The sequence below is a fragment of the Cupressus sempervirens genome, chromosome 4, assembly GCF_028749045.1.
Source record: "Cupressus sempervirens isolate cs-2001-9-10 chromosome 4, ASM2874904v1, whole genome shotgun sequence".
Lineage (NCBI taxonomy): Eukaryota > Viridiplantae > Streptophyta > Pinopsida > Cupressales > Cupressaceae > Cupressus > Cupressus sempervirens.
Window position 1 is genome coordinate 14,897,582 of NC_143121.1, and position 23,098 is coordinate 14,920,679.

The 23,098-nt window shown below is 32.5% G+C and overlaps 1 protein-coding gene across 1 annotated transcript in view; it reads right to left on the minus strand.

Moving 5' to 3' along the window:
• The window catches only part of LOC149559692 (lipid phosphate phosphatase epsilon 2, chloroplastic-like), a 175,015-nt gene that overhangs the window by 94,608 nt on the left and 57,309 nt on the right, over positions 1-23,098 (minus strand). The window contains exon 3 of the mRNA XM_089827463.1: positions 19,073-19,137. Coding sequence (XP_089683589.1) covers positions 19,073-19,137 — 65 coding nt within the window. The remainder of the gene's footprint in view (positions 1-19,072; positions 19,138-23,098) is intronic.

The window sequence follows — 23,098 nt, forward strand, 5'->3', positions numbered from 1 at the left end:
ACCTAAGGAAACTAAGTCTTCAAAACTACCCACTGCATCCTCCTGGATATCATCAATGCCAATATGATCCTGGGACTCATCTGTACACACTACCAAATATGAAATATCATCAAAACATTCCAGCAAGTATGGTCGACTGGATATATGAACAAAGCCCAACACTAGTGTATAAAAACTAATACCAACATCGGATAAGCTCCTGGCACAAGAAAAGACAACACCATGCAATCTGCTAATCAAATCCATGATAGCACCCAAACAATCACTGCTACCAAAAAGTGTTAAAGATTTGTAGTCAACTAAATCCCAAATGCCAATATAACAATCTCGAGTCCATATCTGTAAACTATAATCAGCTGGTAACTCAAGAAAAATCTTCACTTGAGTAATATGACCAATACCAACTAATTTCACATACCTGTCATGATGAGATAATGTAGTCACAATACTATCTTCACTCACCTTCAGCTAGCAGGATAAATCATGTGAAGTACTACTAGCCTCAACCTCATGTGGTGAAGCATCTAACTGTGCTTGGTACTCTCTCTTAGAAAAGTCATGAATGCTCAATGTCTACTCATCTCTACCAAGTATCTCACCATCATGCACAACAACATCCTCATAATCATCATCCTTGAGGTCAAATCTATCTATCACTCTTTGACTAAAATCATCAAATGTAGTTACCTTATCATGACCTTGAGTAGTCATTCCATGATACCACCAATCATAGACTGCATCTTCCAAGTGTAGACTTGCAATTTGAACATCATCACTCTCCTTCATGGGGTTAAGTGTGAAGAAGGTCTGTAATTTTTGTAGCCATGCTCTAGATGAAACTTTATTTGTTCCATCAAAAGTAAGTGCTATAAACTTGCTTATTTTATTTTTGAGCTCTCTTCCACTTATGCTATGCTCCCTTCTATACTCTTTCTTGGGCATCAATGTGTTCATCATATCCACATATTCTCTAAAAGGAACTAAACTATGAAAGTCATCATCTAAGCCATTGTAAGTAGCTCTTAATGTAATCAAGTTACTTGTAACCTCTTCCATAGGATTAATGGTTGGATTTGGTACTGGTGGCTCATTTGCAGGCAAGAAGATAGTTTTGGTTGATTTAGATGGTGTGGATTTCAGATTTCTTGGCTCCTCTAAAGTTCTCCCTTTCTCATTAATATATGCAACTCCTTGTAGTTTTTCTGTCAATATTCGCAAAGCCTCTCTAGTTTCTGCCAAACTATCCACTGTTTTCTTCTGAGTATTTTGGATGTCTTGGAAGAATTTCTTTGCCATCTCATCTGGATCAGCCATACTTTTCCCTTCCTTGGATTTTTTACTTTTACTTTCAACTAGAGGTTTGATCAAAATTTATTTATTCTTTTCTCACTGCAAATATCTTTTTTCTCTTTCACTTAGTTGCATGCAACCATAAATTTTGACATGCAGCTGATTAGAAGCAACATGCAACCACCAAATTCACCAAGAACTAACATGCAAATGATTAGAAGTAGAATGCAATCATAAATTTTGACATGAAAGATTTGGGTAGTTATAAAAAATGAAATACAAGATCTGGGTAGTTGTCAAAACTAACATGCAAGATCTGGGTAGTTGTCAAAACTAACATGCAAGATTTGGGTAATTGTCAAAACTGACATGCAAACTTCTACAAACCCTCAGGCTGGAAAGATCATGGCTCTGATAACACTAAAATGTCTCTTTACTGATTTTATATGATATTTCCAACCTCTAATTAGATATTTAAAATCAAACAACTAATATCACAAAGATCCACCAAATTTCTCAAGAAACCCCAAATCAGGTATGCTGAAAATAGTGCCAAAAGCTTCACAACTTCACAAATTATTAATAAATCTGAAAATGGAAATTTTTATAGAAATTTTAGCAGCATAACAGCCTACAAAATGAAAATTTCAGATCCGTATAGCCTTTACACAACAGTTCACAAATGTAGGACAAAAACTATGCTCATCGGGCTCCCGAAATTAACACAAAAATGCCCGAAAACACCACAAAAACACTAATAATCTATCTCAAAAGTTTAATCACGTCCCAATACATATATTCAGATCTATTTTAACACCTTAAAATCTTAAATATAGCAGCAACCCAAACTGATATGAAATACTCAACTGAAAACACCAAACTCATACAAAAAACACACCCGGAAACCCACAAATCTGCATTGTTCAGCACAAAGGTAAACTCTGTATGAGCATGCACATGGAATGGATTCAAACACCCATTATTATCCTTCCTAGAAACCTACAAAATCTTGTTCTTAGGTCTCCCTGGAAACTTGCAAACTCCCGTTCTTGGGTCTCCTTCTCCACAGGTTTGGCAGCCTCTGAAGAATAACAAAGAATGAGCAAAAAACAAGTTCTCGAATCAGCCCAAAATGCCTCCAACCCCTTAAAAGAGGGCATAACCATAACTCACGTCCAAGAGAGGTTAATGAAATATATTTTAATAATAATTTTCATTTATTAGTCCAATGGTTTCCAAAGATTAACCCCCTTTTTTCGAAACTTCACTTTCTTGGGCTTGCCTGCCTTAGCAAAGATTATTATTTTTTAATTATTTGAAAAGGGGACATGTCACTCTTAGTCAAGATCATATTAGGTTTCCACACTAGATCCTAGTTTCATACTTGTGTGAATGGTGTTTGATATGTTTTACTATTTATTACTTTACATTATGCAAGTCGATTTTTACTGAGATAGTGAACTACATGTTTATGCTATCATTAAACTGCTATAGAGACCGAGTGGATTAATGAGTAGATCTATGTTGTTTAAAGTGATCAAAAGTTTAATTGGTAGATCTAGACCTAAGGATAATTAATTCACCATTCTTTAAAATGTAAGGTTTGGTACAAGACTATTTGAATAGAGAAATTGGGAAAAAGGGCTAAGGGCCAAATGGAACTTGGAGAGACAATACATTAAACCTTGGTGAAGAATAACATAATTCTTTCCCTAAAGTTTAGCTTCAAAAAAATTAGCAATATTACTTTCTATAGAATACATTAATAAGAACATGGTGTAGATAAAATTTGTGTTCCTCATATGATTAAGGAATGAGAGGTGGTAAAAAATAAAAACCCCATAATGGCCTTCTAGAGTAAAATACTTCATAAAAAGGTCACACACCTTAGGCTAGATGTTGAGTAACTCCTCATAGCTAAATTTGTCTTCCTTCTTAATGAGTTTCTCAGTAGGCACCTAGAAGAATTTATTTAGGTTGACTTGGTCATAGATGTAACTCATCCTTTTCCATTTCTTTCCCTCAGTGGATAACCTAGTGGCTTTTAGAATCACCTCCTCAATAATTTCAAATGATAATCCATTCATAGAGACACTATGTTCATTCCAAATAGAAACAAATTAATGAGAGACAAGCTCATCATAACTGTTCATATTCTCCATGAAAGGGATAATTCCCCCCTCTTTGCTAACAAACATCACCATAGGATCATTCTTATTCTTTCATTAATTTTGTCAAGTTCAATTATATGCTGATCACCCCCATTTTTCTAATAACACAAAGTAAGGACAATAACCAAGTCAGCTAAGTTATGAAACAAAAGCCAACACTCACAAAAGTAAGGAAAATCTTTAAAAGGGGCATCACCAAATAGCAGAAAACTTAACCACCTAAAAAAATTACCAAAATTCGTCATTGTAAGATAGTTGCATAAAAAATAATGATTAGACCTCCACCCAAACATGCACACACATGAATAATTCCATTTGATCATGGGAAAAGCAATACCCAAGACATAGTGTAGGCAATGATAATTCTTTGTCATGAATTTGAAGTTTTAAAAAAGGCAACATTAGATTGATCTACAGTGTGCCCAATAGCACCAAAACTAAGGCTAAGATTACAAGTGGTGTTACATGTCATTCTAAAAATTTAGTATGTTACATTCCTCTTATAGGATGAGGCATTGGGTAGACTCTGAGAGATGATTGATAGCATACCACCATCATAATTCATCAAACCACAGACCAACAAAAACCATGGAATCAACAATAGAGTTTCCCTCCCTATAAGCGTGCATAAATTTGATCTCCATTAATCTATAGAGGACCCCTTTTATAGCTCTCACAATGCATTCAACCCCCAATCTTATCTAAGGCTTGCCTTTGATGTTATCAATTATGATTTTAGAGTCACCCTTGACCTCAATTTTTCTAGTACTTATAAAGAGGGCAAACTTAAGCCAGCAAAGAAGGGTCATATCTTTCTCATGATTGAAAACATGGCCTTGGAGGTGGCCAACATAAGAAGCTTTGACATGTCCTTTGTAGTCCCTAAAGATCCCTTTTCCTAGGGCTCTTCCAAAGGGAAATAAACATGTTCTCATGGAGGAGTTTATGATCAAGGTGGAGCAAAACATCAAGGGCTAATGTAGAATCCATGAAGATTCTACTATTAGGTTCCTTTCAAATGAACTAACACACATAAGGGGGGATTCTCCACCAAAGAAGTTGGATAAGAGGATGTATGGAGGGATAAGGCTAGTCCCTAGTGAATTATTATATGTCAAAAGTTACTACCCATTGCATATTCTATTTGTAAAGACCTACTCCCAAACCTTAGAGGCAAACTCAAAGTGAAGAAATGGGTGATTAATGTTTTCCTCCTCATTTTAAAAATAGATGCATCTATTGGCCAAATTGAAACCTCACTTAACTAGATTGTCTAGGGTTGGGATTTTCCCATGCAAAAAAACCACTAGAAAAAATGACCTTAAAAATAAGTTGTGGCCCAAGCATTTTCCAACTACTTGTGTTGAAAAATTCCTTAACGAGAAGAGATTAGGTACATTTGACAAAGAAATCTCACAAGTGAGTGGGGGATCAAAGTACTACATCAACATTATAAAACACAGGGACCTTGATCTTGAGCAAAAAAGTCATAAGGTCCAAAGTATATTGGCCCATATCAAGTCTATCAATCAATAGTATAGAGAGGTCCTTCCATTGGCCTTGGTCCAGATAATTTATAATCAAATTACCAACATAAGGTGTAGTGCCTCTTGTATTTGTAGTCTATACCATGTTTATTTTGATTCAAGAGGCACTTGCTACTCATGTTATTTTTTTTGCAATTGAGATGACCTAAGGCTTAGATGTTATACTTTGATTTCAGTATCATAGATGTTATACTACTATGTTGTGCAATTGATCATATTTGCATGTTGATGCCATTTTGAGACGGCAGTATGTTTTATGATGATACATGGCTTTTCGATATTTGGACATATCTCTGATTATGTTATGTGATGGATTTAATAATATGGTTAATTTACTTCATTCTTTCTTTATTATGCTTATGCAAATGTGAGTGATGTAAATGGATTATTTTAGTACAATTGAATAAATGGTTAAATTAGGTGATTTAATGCAATCATTTCTTCGACTATGTTATTAAATGCAATTACACTTGATCATGTGTTTTAGTCTCTAGGATTTATGTCCCTAGCAGTGGAACATGGAGTTAGTGATTCAACTATTCATATTTGTCAATGTCATCCCTGTGTGGTCAACATATCTTATTTATATGTTAAATTAAACCTTTTGGTGATTTGATAAATTTGGACTCATTTGCATTATGTGATTAGACCCATAAATGTATCTATGCATTTAGAGGTTTGCATTTTTGCGAAGGGTGTTAAGGAAATTATGTGATTTTTGTGTTTTTGAGCTTTATTTAATTGATTTTTAATTTTTGGCAGGTATTTCATAGGTGAATTCCAATTGCTTGGAATAACATGTTTTAATTTGGGTTGATTTAAAGTCTAACTAGTTTAAGTAATTATTTACCCTAATCAATTATTCACTCAAAAAGTGAATAAATATTGAAAGACAAACTTAATTCCTCATTTCTCACTTTTGTAAATCGAGAATTTGAGAGCTGTTTCCAAAATCCTCATCTGGAGGATTGTGTATCTGTTCATTATGAGAGCTACGGGCATGGGATCTTACAATATTGGTCTTATTGGATCTAGTTTAAGGAGAACTTATTTTGCTTCTATTTTTGGTAGTTATGTGCAATATTTATTTTGTCGAGCTATTTTTTATTTTTGCCCCTTTTGTTGTTAGGTAGGGCTCTCTCGTTTTTGTTTTTTAGCTCCATTTTTTGATATGTTTCTGGTAGTTGTTTGTTATGAGGCTGACAACTAGTGTTCCCCTCCATTTATGTTTTCTAGTTCTACATGGTTGATTGGGTATAAATGTTTTCCAAATTTTTAAGATGAGGGTTTAGGGTTTTGCACCATTATGCTAGTCTTTTTTGCATATGGTGTCCAAACCCAAATTTTATTTGACTTTCATGGCTTTTGTGTCGAAGGTCCAAATGTGTTTTAATTTTGAAGTTTTTTAGTTTTGTAGTTTTTACCTCAATTTGTGTGCCACCCTATTTTCTTAGGGGTTTTCTTGGCATGATGTTGTTAATGGACCTAGATCATCTGTTGGGATGCTAGTTAGATCATGTTGTTCTTTTATGTTGCATTATGATGCATGTTGTATCTATTCTCTCATGTCTATTTTTAGTTGAGTATTATTTTTTCATTATGTTCTCATCTAGTCCTTGTGTTATGAGGTTCGTGATGGTGGTGTGTGACACACAAGCACGTGCGTGTGCATTTGTCAGGTGACTTGCAAGGCCTAATCTCCTATTTATATTTCGATGGAGTTATGATCATTTGGGGTTGGGTTGGGAGTATGCATGCCCATAGGAACTCATCGTTGGATGAGCATGGGTAGGGTGGGGTAGCACCATGGAGGGGGCTTCTATCTTGCAACCTGGTGACCATTGTTTTGTGGGTTGGCAGATGAAGTTTTAATTAAGTGATAGCTAAATAAAATTAAGTAGGTAGATAATTTAATATAATTAAAAGTTGGATTGTGTGGCTTCCATTGGGAAGTTGATGCTGTCAATACTAGCTTGGGTTAACCAATGCCAATGACTCTCCATGTTGTAATCCTCTACATCATTATCCATTGAGTGTCTCACCAGGACCTATAGTACTTGCATTTTCTCATGATCTTGGTTTCAGTCATTACTATCCGGCATGAGTGTTAGCCTTGGATTTTTGGTTTATGTGTGTTTGTGGTTGGATCATTATTTCCATCAGCATGGTGGGAGTGGACCTATGGGTTTCACGTGGTTGGGAGGCATGGCTACCTATACCACTACTAGGGACTAGTGTATAGAGATATTTTATTATTTTGGTGCAATTGACTCTCAATCTTCAATTGGCATTTTGGTTTATACGGAGTATGTTTCCTTGTGATTTATGCTTTCATTAGAGTTCTTGGATATCATGTTTAGATGATGTTAGTTATTTTGTGCATTCCCTTACTATGGTGTTTAGCATATGATTTGATGATGTGATTTTCTTAGTTGGAGTATCTTTTTCTTAGTGGATTAACATGTTATACTTTTTTTTCTTAGGATGATTATTATGATTTAGTAGTGACACCCTCATAAGATAGCTCTGACTATCTAGTGGGAAGTTTAGGATGTTATGCATGTGGAATGGCTAGGGCCTTTTAGGTCTCATCATGCTAATATTATGGCTGGGAGTTACCGCTAATGAGTTTTGTTATTTTTAATCATTGCAATGTTTCTTTCAGTACGTTTGCTTTGCTGCTATGTTTAGATGGTTAGATGTAGTTTTCATCTTTTAGTTATTATATTTGAGTGTTTATGCCTTGATCAATGGATCTAGTAATCCCTAGTGTGGAAGAAATTTCTTTCTTTCTTTTCCATTCCTTATTTTCCTAATTTTCTATTATGGTTCCTTGCATGAGATTTTACTTCCTTGCATGAGAGTGTGGAAGTTTTGCATGATTTCTTGCATTTCCTTGTAGGGCCGGTTGCACTTCCTCACACAAACCTCAGCACTAGTTCAGTGCATTTTGGCTATTGGACCCTGTATTTGCTCCCGCGACATGGTGTTTCCTCACATTTCTTGGTGTTCTTTCTTGCAATACATGTACTTCCTCTAAGAATTTAGGTTCTATTGTCATCTTTGAATTTTGTTTTCTATTTGAGCGTATCAGTTTGGTAGTGGCATTTGGAGATTAGTTGGTTTTTGGGATTATGGTTAAGTCTTTTGTTGTGATCTTTATGATCCCAATATGATGCTAGCATTGCATTCATACTTGTAAAAAAGAAAAATCTCAACTTTTACTTATCCTTGTTCCAAGGATATCTGAGTGGGGTATTACATAAAGTATGAGAATTCTTTTTAATGGGTGGAAACTCCTAGTTTCTAAAAAAATGTTGCCAAACCATTTATCCTCTCAAAAACATATATCTTTACCATTCCCAAATCACCATTTCACTTCTATCAATAGAAGGCTCCTACACTTGAGTATGTTGTTCCATATTTAAGAACCCTGGGGTAAGCCTCTAGTAGTAAAGAGCTTGCTAAAGCATCCTCTATTAAGGTATAAATCACCTTTGTAATTTTACACCAATCACCAGCTTCTAAGAAATTTTTATCATGAGGATACAAATAATTTTGTAGATAACAGGGACCCCAAGGCAATTGGGTAGGAAAACATTAGCCCAAAAAAAAAGTAGAAGTTTATTTTTCTCTTCACTTCCATAGCATAAGGTGTGTTGGATTCTCTCAAGTTTATCAACCATAGATCATGTAATATTAAAGAGAGAAAGAAAATAAATAGGGATCCCATGTAGAGAGGAAGCAAGTAATTTAAGTTTCTTAGTATGACTGGGGAGCTTTCCCTTCCACACAATAAGATTATTTTGGGAACACTCTAGAATAGAGTTCCATGTTTTGATTTGACATTTTTAACCATTAAAGAGAGGCCAAGGTCTAGAGGGGGGTTGGCAAATTGGTAGCCCAAAATATTAAGAACTTTACCTTGAACATCTGGGACAGTGTTGGAGAAGAAAACCCTAATTTTTTATAAATAATACATTATCTTCAAACATAGGCATATCAAACCAGGAAGGTTTTCCATTCCCTTGGCTCAACCAGAGAAGAGATGCCAAAGAAGAAGGTGGACTCCACAAATTGTTGAAGAACCTAGGGGACAAGGGTAGAAGTAGGTTTGATGCCATAAATAAAGCCCAAGTCAACCAAGTACATCATATTACATGTTAAAACTTCAACCACCATGATGGAGAGGTTGGGGGAGAGGGGATCCCCTTGTCTCAACCCTTTTCCTAAAGAAAATTTATCCTTGAGTTTACCATTGACCAAGATAGTGAACTTCATAATTTCCACATAGTACCATATAATTTAAACAAAGGATTGATTGAAGTCAGTAGTAAGTAACACCATTTAGAGGAAAGCCCATTTAATCATATGCCTTGGAAATATCTAGTTTAAAATCCATACCAACCCCTTTACTATGATCCATGGAGTGCATGATTTCATGTGTGGTGATGGCAACATCCAATATGTGCCTACCTGAGAAAAATCCCTTCTAGTTTGGGTTGATAATCTTATCTAGAAGTAGTTTAAGTTTGTTCACCAAATACTTTATGAGATTTTTGTAGAAGGTATTACATACACTTATAGGTTTGAAATCATGAAGAGATTGCATATCATTGTGTTTTTTGACACAAATAATGCGGCTATCATTTAGTTGTCTTAATAACTTGCTCATTCTAACAAAATCCCTTACAACTATAATAAAATCATAGATGAAGTCCCAAATTTGCTAGAAGAAGGTTGGATGGAAGTCATTTAGACCAGTTGATTTATGAGCACCCATAGAAAAGACAACCACTTATATTTCATCATCAAAGACCTTGGAGTAAAGGAAATCATTATCTTGACTAGAAACTACTTGGAAGAGGTGAGTGAGGAACTGGTCTTGAAGAAATGAGATGTCCCCAAAATTGACATCAGTGAAAAGCTATAAGAAGTAGCCTAAAGCTAAAGATCCCAGTTGAAATGGGTTAGAGATAATTTCCCTAATCTCATTCAATAAAGAGTTAATTGTAGTTTTCTTTTTATTTTTTCTGGAAACCTATGAAAGAAGACAACGTTATGATGCCATTCTAGAAGCCATTGAGTATACAACCTTTGTTTCCAAAAGACCTCTTCATTAGCCATATTATTTTTCCATTTAGTCATGTAACCTGCCTCCTCCATGTGAAGAGTAGAAGAGAAGTCACCCAACACCATCTTCTACTAAATCCCATCAAGTTGCCCACATAATTCTTTCTTAATCTCGAAAATACCCCTAGAGTTGTTTTTACTCCATCCATTCACCTTACCTTTAATAATCTTGAGCTTCTTCACAATAAAAAACATAACATACCACTTGATTGAGGTAGACCACAAAATTTTCACCATATGACAAAAATTTAGATGGGAGACCCACATGATTTTATATTTGAAGGGAGTAGGGCTCACACTAGGTTTATCCAACCATTTGAACAATAGGGGGTTATGGTATAATGTAGTTTTAGGTAGCACAAAAAGGGAGGAAGTAGTTCTTCTGTCCCCATAGGAGGAAATCAAGAAGCAACCAAGTCATACATGGATGAGATGAGAACCTTTTATGTTGTTAGACCAAGTGAATGGGTCACTAATCAAGTCTAGATCATAGAGCCCAACGTTGTTGACAAAGTTTAGCAAATCTACCATGTTGTCACTATAATCAATTAAGCCACCCAATTTCTCTAACAAAAATCAATAGGGTTTGAAGTCTACTACAAATATATACTTAGCAGTTGGATTATTTGCAAAACTATGGTTCATAGCCATTTACAATGCTAGCCTAACCAAGTGAGTGTTAGAGACACACACATTGAAAGGGTGTCACTATTCAAAATTTTTCTTGAAGGAGAACACAATATAACTTTGGGAGATTGAAAATGCTTCCTTAAACATAGGTTAGGTTTTATAAAGTCTCAATGCCTCTAGACACCCTCATAGATTCAAAATCAAAGATATTGGAGCAAAAACAATAAATGACATTTTAACCCCTTGCAAAAATAAGATATCAATCTTATAATATATATTGTACTATCTGACTTAGTGGTGAATGCCTCCTTGGAGATTTGTGGCATGTCCTAGTCACCTCTCATGGATTGGGTTAAATCTAGCATTTGTATTGAGCAGTGATAGTTTAAGCCTTTGGCACAATAGAAAATGGTTCCAACAATTGGTATTAGCGCCTTAGGTCATGGGTTCGAGTCTCCCTTCAGTGGGTGTAGAAGGCTTAGTTGGTGCGAAAGGGGAGATTATTAACTTTGTGGTCAGTATGTCCTTGGAAATTTGTGACATACTACCTCCCATGTATTGGGTTAAAACTGACATTTGTATTGGGCATTGATAGTTCAATATTTTACTGTAACGAAAAATAATTCTAACAGTAATACCCCTAAAGAGGAAGATCATTTTTTACCTTTTTCGTCCTAATTGAAGGTGAATTGTCCACCCTTAACAATTTCCTTTGCAATAACTTTTTGTCAACTAGACCTCTCTAAGGGTCTTCCCACCTTTGTCTCCAAGTCAACATTTCCTTTCTTCTGCATCTCTTTTCTATACTATTTGTCACTCTCGGTCAACATCAATTGAGAACTTTGAGGCCTTTCTCAGTGAGAGGAGGATTTATCTAACTTCCTTAATAATAGGAGGGTTGACATAATTTGAAACTGTAATGAACCCAGGAGAAAGGCTACTCTCTCCAAAAGTTGTTTCCTTAAGGATATCCATAGCTCTAGTAGGTGTCAAAATGTAATTAGAGGAGTAAACATTCCATTTAATCTCAGATGGGGTGTACATGTAGCAATGCAAGATGTTAGAAAGTAAAATCTACCAAGATAACTAATAGGCGGTGGGGGGTGAATCAGTTATCTAATCAAAAAAGCTTTTAATAAACTTATTAAATCTAAAACATGTAATCATCAAATCCATTAACCATGGAAAGACACTCATACACACTAACACTAGATTTGTTAACTAGGGAAGCCCTCAATGAGAGGGAAAACCCTGGTGAAGATGGTCCCCACAAAATAATGTACTAATATATAAATCCATTGTAAGAGGATGGGTCATGTTAGGAGTCAATGAATTACATATAGTACGTGACAGTCCCTATTAGGAGACTTTGAATCCATGTGAGGAGATTCCAACCCTATTAGGAGTTGTGGAAGGAAAAAGGAATTGCTATCCAAACAACTTTTGGGGCAAGACCACTGAACACATTGTCTTAATAGCCTTAGTACAATTTCTTTCATAAAAATACCAAATAGTCAACTATCCTCTAACACTCTCTATTAGATCTAAGTACTTTCCTCACCCGCGATGCCTTAACTACACCAACCACTTTTTTTATTTCTATATAAGGTTCAGTCAATCATATTTAACTTTTTATTCTCTATTTCACATATAATATCACCACATTAAAAACAAGGAAAACATCTTCCCTTTATACAAAGTCCTAATATTAATTATTAAGTTAGCCTTGAGACTTTCTCACTTACACTTACAATATAGGACCTCATTAACTACATTACATGTTATGTCACATCTCTTCATTAGTTAGAAATTTAGAACAAATTGTTAGCTCTTTGTCTTCATAACTCTTCGCACGTGTCACTTCTGACTTAGCACGCTCAACCATGCCATCTTCAAAATGTTTTCTTACTTTTTCTAACTGTGTGTAACTAGATTCTATCTTTGGTTGGAGATATAATCCAAACATCTCAAATTGCTTCTTAGAACCTTGTCTCTACATAGTCATCAATAAATCCCAAATAACTATCACTAGTCTTTGACTTTGCACATTCACACTTATCCTCATCACCAAGATACTCTATAAAACACATCCTAGATTGTGCATGGGTAAAAGTATAAAGTTGTGTCACCTTTCGGGTTGACTTATCAAGATGACCAATTTTTTGTATTTCTATCTAAAAATAAATTTTGTGCAAGAATATGTTCTTGATAAATTTATTCTAGATATGTTATATATGGTCTCACATTTTTTCAATTAGAAATTTCTATTAAATTTATGTTTTATACTAGCTTGTATCCAATTACTAAAGAAATAAAATTATTTCAAAAAACTGATGTTTTAATAAATATTACTATTTTTTAATGATTTTTTTTAATAACATATAAACACCATTTTATAGAGCTCAAAGTCAAGAATATTCTCATATAGAGTTCATAGTGTTTTTCTTATATATAGTATATTATAATTAAAAAATTCTAAAAGTATGTATTTTAGCACTCAAGAAGATGTCAATTTTGAGAAAGAAAAAAATATTAAATCATATTAAAAAAATTAAAATTATATGACATTCTAGAAGAGAGAGTCCTCTTCAAGAATGTATAATTTTTCTTTTGTTTGGAATAGATTTTTTTTGAAAAATGTGGTGGGCGATAAAAACTATCAATTTCAGGTGAGTTGAAATTTGAATTGTTATAAAAGATAAAATATAAGTCTAAAGAATTTTTGTATTTTTGATTGGTCTAGCTACATATGTTATCTATAACATAATATGAGATCAAAGGGAAATAATTTATTTCGATATAGTTTTGTGGTGAGAACTAGACCCGTAATTTTTAAGATTTTTTAGTAACTAAAAAGTTATCCTTAAAGAATAGGGAAATATATCAATTCTTATTCCAAATAATTATTAAAAATTACAATCCTAAACTTCATCCATTTCTACACATTTCATTAGTTTATTTCATTTTTAAATTATAAATAATAATATTAGTTTTATGTCATTAAAGGTAAACAATCATACTTTTGTTAGCCATTTCGTTTGTAAAAGGGTGACATAGGTTTCTGCTTTTCCCTACATAGCCTCATCTCTAATCCTCAAACTACGCTACCGCAATCTTTTTCTATTACTTTTCTAGTCTTCACAGAATCAAAAGTATGTTGACATCAATGGAAAACACAGTCATGAATGCAACACATAGCCACTACAATAATATCTCTAATGTTAAGATCTCCCCCATAGGAATATTAGAAGCATTCATGCTAACACAAGATACCTTCTACCCCAAGTGGGTGAGGAGGCTGAGGCATCTCACCCTCTTCTAGGCTAATAGAAACCAACGTAGCAACTAGGGAAGTAGGGGAAATTAGGCTAGTTCTTGGCTTAAACACCTCAACATCCAAAATAGTCAGGGATGGAATTTTCTCCTTAAGCTTAGGCTCCAACACCTTAGTCTCTAGGGCCTTACAATCTATAACAACGTGACTTTAGAGTTGTAAGCTTGGCAAAAAAGAGTAGCATTCTTATAGACAATGGATTATTTCCATTTCCCTAACTTGGACTTGAGGACCACAAAGTTGGGAAGAGTCTTGTTTATAGTCACAATAATAAAAAATCTGGCAAATACCAGCTAAGATTTTGTCAAAGTAGCTTTGTCTAATTGAATATAGTGTCCAAAGGAGTCTCCCGCCCACTTAAAGATCTAATCATCCTAGAACTCAAAGGGGGGTCCACGAACCCAAACCTAGACATGAGCCGTCTTGCTTAGTTATTCTGAGGGATCAAAACTTGGTCTCTATTAGGCCACAATCGAGAAATTCTTTCCATAAACCTAGGAGCTAGAGAGAACTAGGGAGAGGTCCTCTTAGGCACTAATTCTAAAAATAAACAACAAATCCAAAATAACCCACCAACATAGCTAAGACTTGAAACACTTCCCTTAAGCTTCCATTGTGCATAAGTCCATTTCTTAACCATATCAATGGAGGGTGAGAGTTGAAAAGTCTCTTGAAAAGGGCCAAATTCAAGTCAACCATGGTTCACTCAATCAATGATTTAGGGAGAGTAATCTCAATGGCTTCTTTCATACTAACAAAATCCACAAGAAGGGATTACGACTCACCAAGATGGGCCCCCAAAAGTGCACTCTTATAGTCAACCGTGTGGGAAGCTTTTGGTAGAGAATCTCTAGATTTGGTAAAAGAATCTAATGGGGTAACTACAGGGATCTTAGTACCATTCAAGATTGAGCCAAAAATAAAAAAAATTGGGGCACAGGGGAGAGAGGCTACCACAAAAATTCTAAAAAATTCCATGTTGCAAAGCTTGCACTCTTAGTGTGTACCTCCTTTCAATATTACTAATGTTGAGTCCCAAATTGGTGTTATTTTGAGAGTCCAATTCAAATTTACTATACAAATCAAAGTTACACTATATTTATATAGAGGTGACTAATTATATCAATTATAAGATATGAAACTACCTTCTTTCATGATCACTAATTCTCCACCACTAAAAAAATATTTTAGAGAGCTTTGTAAACTCTTAAAATTTCATATTCAAGCTCAACATATTCTCTTGTACAAGTTTGATGGTTCATGTACACTTTCAACTTCTTTGTTTGGCTTGGAGTTGCTTTATAGCTCCTTGATATATTAAGTTGAAATGTGAACTATCATAAAAAAAAATTCTTGTATTCAACATAGTTCAATAAATAAATAAATAATTTTATTAATTTTATTGAATTATAAAATTAATTACTATTCAATGTTTCTACTATTCTTTTTGTTTTAATCAATATACTTCAAAAATATATATATATTTAATTCATTTTACTGAATTGTCAAAAGGCCTTTGGTCTAGTGGTGAAGTTTAATGGCTCACAAAGAGCCCACTAGGGATCAAGTTTTGCTGAGTGCAAAGGCTTGACATCACAAGGGATGGGGCTAGGATCATGCTTTGGGTGATTCTAATAGCATGGATGCCCTTAAGTCCTTGGCTCTAAGCTAAAGAATTGTACATGTGGGCCCATATTGGGTTTCTAAACCTTCCACTAATTTTATTTTATTTTTACTGAATTTATAAAATTGATTACTATTCAATATCACTTTTAACTAAATTAAACTTAACTATTCCGTATTTTTTTATATCCACCAATAATATGAATAAAAAAACTAGAGATCTTAGCCTACTATGTATACTTGAATCTCTATTTGATTTTTTAATTTTGAATGTTACTATTGGGCATGTAATATGTTACTATGTTGACTGTCAATTGTTCTAATTCATGTTGCAATTTTTCTATGTTCAAGTATTTTAAATTGATATGTTTTAGTGAACTACTAAAACATCATTTCATAACTACCATTTCAAGTTCTATATGTATGCTACACAACACCCCTCTCTGGCTCATCCTCCCCTTGCTGCCATCCCCTTGTCATCCCCCGCCATCCCAAAAATGACGTCCATTTTCCCCGCATCCCAGAAACTCACCTCGACATCCCAAAGTACCACGTACTAGTGTACCACCACTTTAAATTAGAAAAATCATATTGGCCAGAACTAGACTCTCTACTCATCGTCTAGTGCTCATAAAGCTGTAAATCTTAAGGGTCCCCTATTTTTCAACAAAGAAGGGGTAAAAGTGACTCCAAACACTCCCAATTTATTATTTTATATTTGAGGAGAGTAGTATATACATAGTGATGAAAAGTAATTGGCTTAATGGTGTGGAGCTATAAATACCTCTGAAAATGTAGGATTTGTACTTAAATTGCTACAATAGCTTGTCTGTATTTCTTATACTTGAGTATTGTTTTAGCAACTTACAACAAAGGGTGCATGCGCCAAAATTCCTACCTTCATATTTTTATAGTTGACTGAAATAGTATTGCATGAAGGAGAAATTAAATTAGTTACAATTTTTAGGAAAAACTTGTTGACAATAAACTTTTTTAGCTACTTAAATCCAAAAAAATAAATTGTTGATTACTTAAATCAAAGTAGGAAAATATGTAGTAAGTTTGAGGGGTAGTATTAATGGTATAAATTAAAATTGAGCAAAATTGTAAAATAGTAGTTAGTAAAATATATTGTAAACTTTTTCAAAATAACATTTTACAATTGTCAAAAATAAACATCAATGTAAAACTAATAAGAAATATATATAAAATAAAAAATAAAAAATATTTAACTATATATTTGTACTTGGTAAGATAGCTAATAAAATATAGTGTAAACTTAAAGAAATAACAGTTTACAAATTAGAAAAATAAACATCACTGTAGACTAATAATAAATATGTTTAAAATAAAAATATAAAACTTTTAATTCTATATTTGATTAAAATATCTAAATTATACAACTTAAAAAATATTTAACTCTATAAATTTATATGACTTCTTCTTCATAAACTTATCTTAAATAAAAAATATATTTAAAATAAGAAATATAAAACATTTAACACTATATTTGGTTAAAATATCTATATTTGAACTTGGTAAGGAAAATAGTTAGTGATAATTAATATTAATTAGGCATTCATTTGTGAGGTGGAAGATAAAAATGATTGTTTTTTAAAAAGTTAATCCACTTGTCACAAATGTGGAAAAGATAAAGTTGTAATTAATGCATTCATTAATACATACATGATAGAGTTGTTAGAAAATATTTGTATTTTTGTTGAAGAAAATTGAATATTTTCATTACCAAAAATAAAATAAAATGGTCCAATAACATTCTACAAATTACAAAAATAAATATCAATGTAAAACTAATAATAAATATATTTAAAATAAGAACTATTAAACATTTAACTTTGGTAAGGAAAATAGATTTGTGAGGTGGAAGATAAAAATGATTGTTTTTAAAAAAAATTAACAAAGGTTGAAAAGATAAAAGTTCTAATTAATGCATTCATAGAGTTGTTAGAAAATATTTGTAATTTTGTTCAAGAAAATTGAATTGTTTCATTGCTTTTTTATCATGGATTAATACAATTTCTAAAAAATTGTATTTTTCAATTTCAAAAAAATTGAAATTAATATAGCTTTTGCAAACATTAATATATTTTCAAATTTTTAGATTTATATAACTAAGATGGAATCTAATATTAGTATAATGCTTAGCAATATAACTAGAAGGTGATTGCCCTAGAAAATTACTATTCCAGAGAGCTTTCTGAAAATATCCGTGTGAAAAATCAAACAAAAATACTACGAGGTCTGTCACGGGACATCCGACTCATCATTAGAACTTTCAAAAATTTCTATGTTAAAATGAAACCAAAAATGTGAGATCTTCAGTCAGGATATCCCATCCATTGTTAAAGCTTTTAAAAAGATTTGTGTTTAGCCATAAAGTCTATTGTAACTCGCTCGGTTCATGTGTTAACCGAGCTCATTCTTGCTCACTCAGGCTCCTCCGTGTTCACTTTAGGAACTGAGCTCATCTCTTATTAACCGAGCTCATTTGGTATCCTCTTGTACCGAACTCCCTTTATTGCTGAGCTCATTCAGCTTCTTAGTATGTCGATTTCATTCAGCACCAACTGCCTGTCACTCAGAACCTTTGATTGCCGAGCAAGAACTGTAACTCAGCAGTTACTACTGCTGAGCAAAACTTGAAGTTATTAAGTTGTGATTTCCCACAAAAGTTGTATCCCCCTGTTTTCCAATGGTGAAGAGGTAAAAGTAATGCTGAACTCTTGGGATTTATTATTTTTAGGTCTATAATAAACACCTGGCACCTGTATTTCAGGCCAATAGCAAACAAAAGCCTTTCAGGACTTAGTATTTTACGTGAGAATATCGATTTAGAATTTCTTTTCTTTTATTTTAATGCTACAATAGCTATAGCTACTCTGTATTTTAGATGCTAAAATATTTTTTTGAGCGGCTTACTATAATTCCCAGTGATTTAATTAGAAGGCGATCGCAAACCGCGACCCTAAAAATCACTATTCTAATCGAATTTCAGAATAATTTGGAAAAAATGTGTTGAAATTAAACCAAAAGTTTGCAAATTTTTGTCAGGACTTGCAGACTTCCGACTCGTCGTTACAGCTTTCGAAAATTTCTATGTTCAAATGAAACTAAGAATCTAAAGTCTCCGGTCAGGAAATCCGATTAAACTTTCGAAAAGATTTATGTTTAGAATGAAATCAAGAACCTAAGATATTTGGGGTTTGAACATTTTTCCCGAGTTGATTAAATTTCCTTTGTACGGAACATATCTTATAAACTCTTGAAACTACTTTCTCTGAAAACCTTGAAAAGATTCAGAGGAGGAAAGATGGAAACGTAACTGGTCGATTGAGGACCTGGACGATTCTAGCAGTGATGGTAATTTCTGGAGGATACGCGCTTGATCCGGATGTCGTATTTTGTATATTCTTCAGCTTCTTGAGTGTTATTTCTGCTAAAGTGGAAGAAAAAGGCACCATTTGTGGCAATGGTCAAATGGAGGTGATATAATTCGACTGGTACATAAGACAAAATGAGAAGGAATCTGTATCTATAATTGAGATGACAAAATGAGAGGGAATATCTACCAATAATAGAGATGTTGTTGAAATAAAAGCGGCCAAAACAAGGGGGCTGGCCCATTACAGACAAGTTGGACGACTACCAGCAGATAACCGTCACAACAGAACTAACCTATAATTGACATGACAAAATGAGAGGGAATATCTACCAATAATAGAGATGTTTTTGAAATAAAAGCGGTCAAAACAAGGGGGCTGGCCCATTACAGACGAGTTGGACGACTACCAGCAGATAACCGTCACAACAGAACTAACCTATAATTGACATGACAAAATGAGAAGGAATATCTACCTATAATAGAGATGTTAGTGGAAAGTTCTGTTTATTTTTAAAGAGATAACAATTCAAATATAATTATTAGGATAGATCCGTGAAGAAATTTGTAAATAATATATAAAGAAATCTCACTATTCTTCATAATATGAATGTAGAAATGTAAATTGACATTTTTTTAACATTTTACATTATAGGAACAAAGTTATGAAGGTCAAACTCATAAAACTGGAACAAAAATCTATTATAATATGTATATATAAAACTAACCCCATCCCTGTAAAAAATCTATTCGACGTACTGTCCACGGAAAGCTGTAAAAGTTCGACAACAACATAAAGAGAAAGTTGGACTGATGAAAAATTCAACAACAACATAAAGGGAAAGTTGTCTGTCATATGAATGATTGAAACAGGGACATTTTATCAACGTCAAAGAAAGATTAAAATTAGGAACAGAATACGAAATCAAGTGGAATATTGATCAATTGACTGATGGTGGCCTCAATCTTTCGAGTCCGCTAATTTTCAACAGTGACTCTGAACACCTAGGGTTTCCTATTTTGTATTTCTAAGCCAATCACAAAAATAAAACTAACTAGTTTAATGGTGGAGAGTACAAATGCCTCTGGATAATTTTTTAGGTGTGATAATTCAAATTAAGAAATTAAAATAAAACTCGAAAAAAACTTTAAATGCTACAATAGCTTCTCTGTTTTCAGATATTTTAGCTTGTAAGAATGCCCGGAGATATAATTTGGTGAAGTTTTAAACCCCTGACCCTAATAAATTACTATTCTGATAAATATTCAACAAATTCTGAAAAAAAAAAATGTTAAAATCAAACGATGACAATGTTTATGACTCGTCATTAGAGCTGTTAAAATCCCGGTTCTTTAAATTCTACGAAATAAACAGACCTTAGAAGTGATGTAAGGAAGGTCTACACAGCAGACTAAATTCCATTTTTGTATATTTAATAATTAATTTCAAAATCATTTTACAATAGCTTTTTATTTTTCTTATTTAATAAAAAATGACAATAATAGCAATTGGGTGGTCTAGTTAGCCACGGGTTCTTCAAAGAGCTCTAGTGTATGAACAATAAGATGAGTAATTAAACAAGAAGAAGAAAATTTTTAATTTTAAAAGTTAAATGTTCAAGTTTGAAGGGTAAAGATCATTTAAATTTTTGATTATCATTATTTAAAATAAAATCTATATTAATCAAAATAATAAAAAATTTCAATAGGTCTTTGATCTATGAGTAAAGTTAAATGGTGTGACTAACATTATAAGACACAAGTTCTTGATGTCTTTATTGGACAGCTCTCTTGTAAGTTTGAACCTTCATAGAAAAAACATAAGTTTATTTTACTATCTATCTTTTATTATCGATAGAATATAGATCATTAATTTTGTTAGACTATGACCATTAATTTGGATGTATATAAAAAAGAATCTCCATTAACTTAAATAGAATGAGGACCATGAATTTTGTCACAAAATCTTAAACTCTATCCACATACAAATTATGAAGCAAATCATGTCGTAACAATCACTTCATTCTAATATTAGAGCCAATTGGACTCCATTAAATGGTATTAAATTATTTAAGTTGCCTAATCATAAAAGATATACTCTATGGATAGTTTGTTCTTATCTCGGATGTCTTGTGTTTAAATCTACATGAACTGAATAATTAATCATAATACTTAAAAATTAATCTTGACTTTAGCCTCCGATAAAAATTAATCTCAAAGTTTTACAGTTTCAAATTTTGTTCCACCATTATTCAAAATAGTACATAATTTTAATAAAATTGTACAAATGTATTCCAATTTCAACAATATCTATTAGTATATCACTTACATTATCAATAGAAATATACATGTATTTAAAACTTCTTACAATCTATAAATAAAAACATGTCCAATTCATTTCCCTATAGTGTTTTTTAGGGGTCTACCATGTAAGTATAATTAAAAATAATAATTATGCATGTACATGGAGAAAAGAAAACAAGTGCCACATGGGGGCTTGTATTTTCCATAAGTTTTAATAAATTAGTTTTTTGTTAAATTGTTAAATGAATTTAATAAATAAAACTAGAATATATATAGTAAAAGATTGATAAAGAAATGAAATGATTATATAATATTAAAATTAAAAATTTGAAATGATTAAACTAATTTAAAATTAATTGATAATAACTTAATCAAAATATTTATGTACTTTTTATATATAAAGTATAATTATTTTGTAGTGCCTGCCCCTAAGTCGCATTTTTGTCATCCTTACCAAACTCTTTTAGGCCAATTTAAGTTTGATGATTAGTATTATTATTTTAGAGATTATCAGATGTTGTTTTACACTCAGTTTATTATATGATGAGATTACTTGGTACTCTATATTTCATGCATGTATGATGATTATTCAATATTTTCAGTTATCGATGATGATTAGTTAGATGGTTTACTATCACATGTGCTTTCTTATGAATACTTACCCCATACTGCATGTGTATGGTGTGCGTGTTTGTTTTATTTATGTATGGTGTTTCTGATGTGGTTAAGGAAGGGAGTCGTAGTCACCTGCTCGTCGGGATCTACATGATGCACCACTTCCTACCATTATCTGTTTAGCTTAGAATATTGTGTTTGTACATGCGTGGATTTTATGCAGGTTGAAGGTACCGGGTATCGACTTTCCTGAATTGCCAGGATGAGCGTACCCTATCACATTATCTCAATGGTAAGAGAGAGGAGATAAACTCTTAAATCCAAATCCTAAACCCTTTAGCCAATTGTCCTAATTGATAATTAGGACAAGTATCTGAGTTAAGTACCCTCCGAATGCATCAAATGATGTAATTTCATGATTATAACCCTTTTTGTTTGATTTGGTATGTGTTTTTCTATGATGGGTTTTCGTATGTTGCTTTATGAGTCCTTGGTGTATTTTCTATTAATTAAGTCTAATTAAAAAGATTAATTAAAGATTTAATTTAATGGAAAATTAATATGATATCTTTAATATTTAATTAATTGAGAAATTAATTAAATAAAAGAATTAAATTTGGAAATTAAAGTTCAAAGATAAATTTAGAACAGGATAATATTTATTTAATTTAATAATAATATATTTGAAGTTCATTTTTTAAATAAATGCTAAATATTATTGTTATTTAAATTAATTAAATATGTTATCAATTAAGTTTCTAAAATAAATTAAAAGTTGAAAGATATAAGATTATTAAGAATTCTAGATCGCATGATCTAAGCATGAGTTTCAATATGAGAAATAAATTAAAAGATTAAATAATAGAAATTAATAATGTTATTTTAATTTCACAAAGTGCACATGAGATTAAAGTAATAAATTAATTTGAAATAGAAGTCAAGTAGAATATTAAATAAAGTTATTTAATAAATCAACTTAATGTGCATGAAAGTTGAATGCAAAAGAAAAGAAAAGATAATAAAGTTTAATTTTGAGTTAACTGAGTGGTGC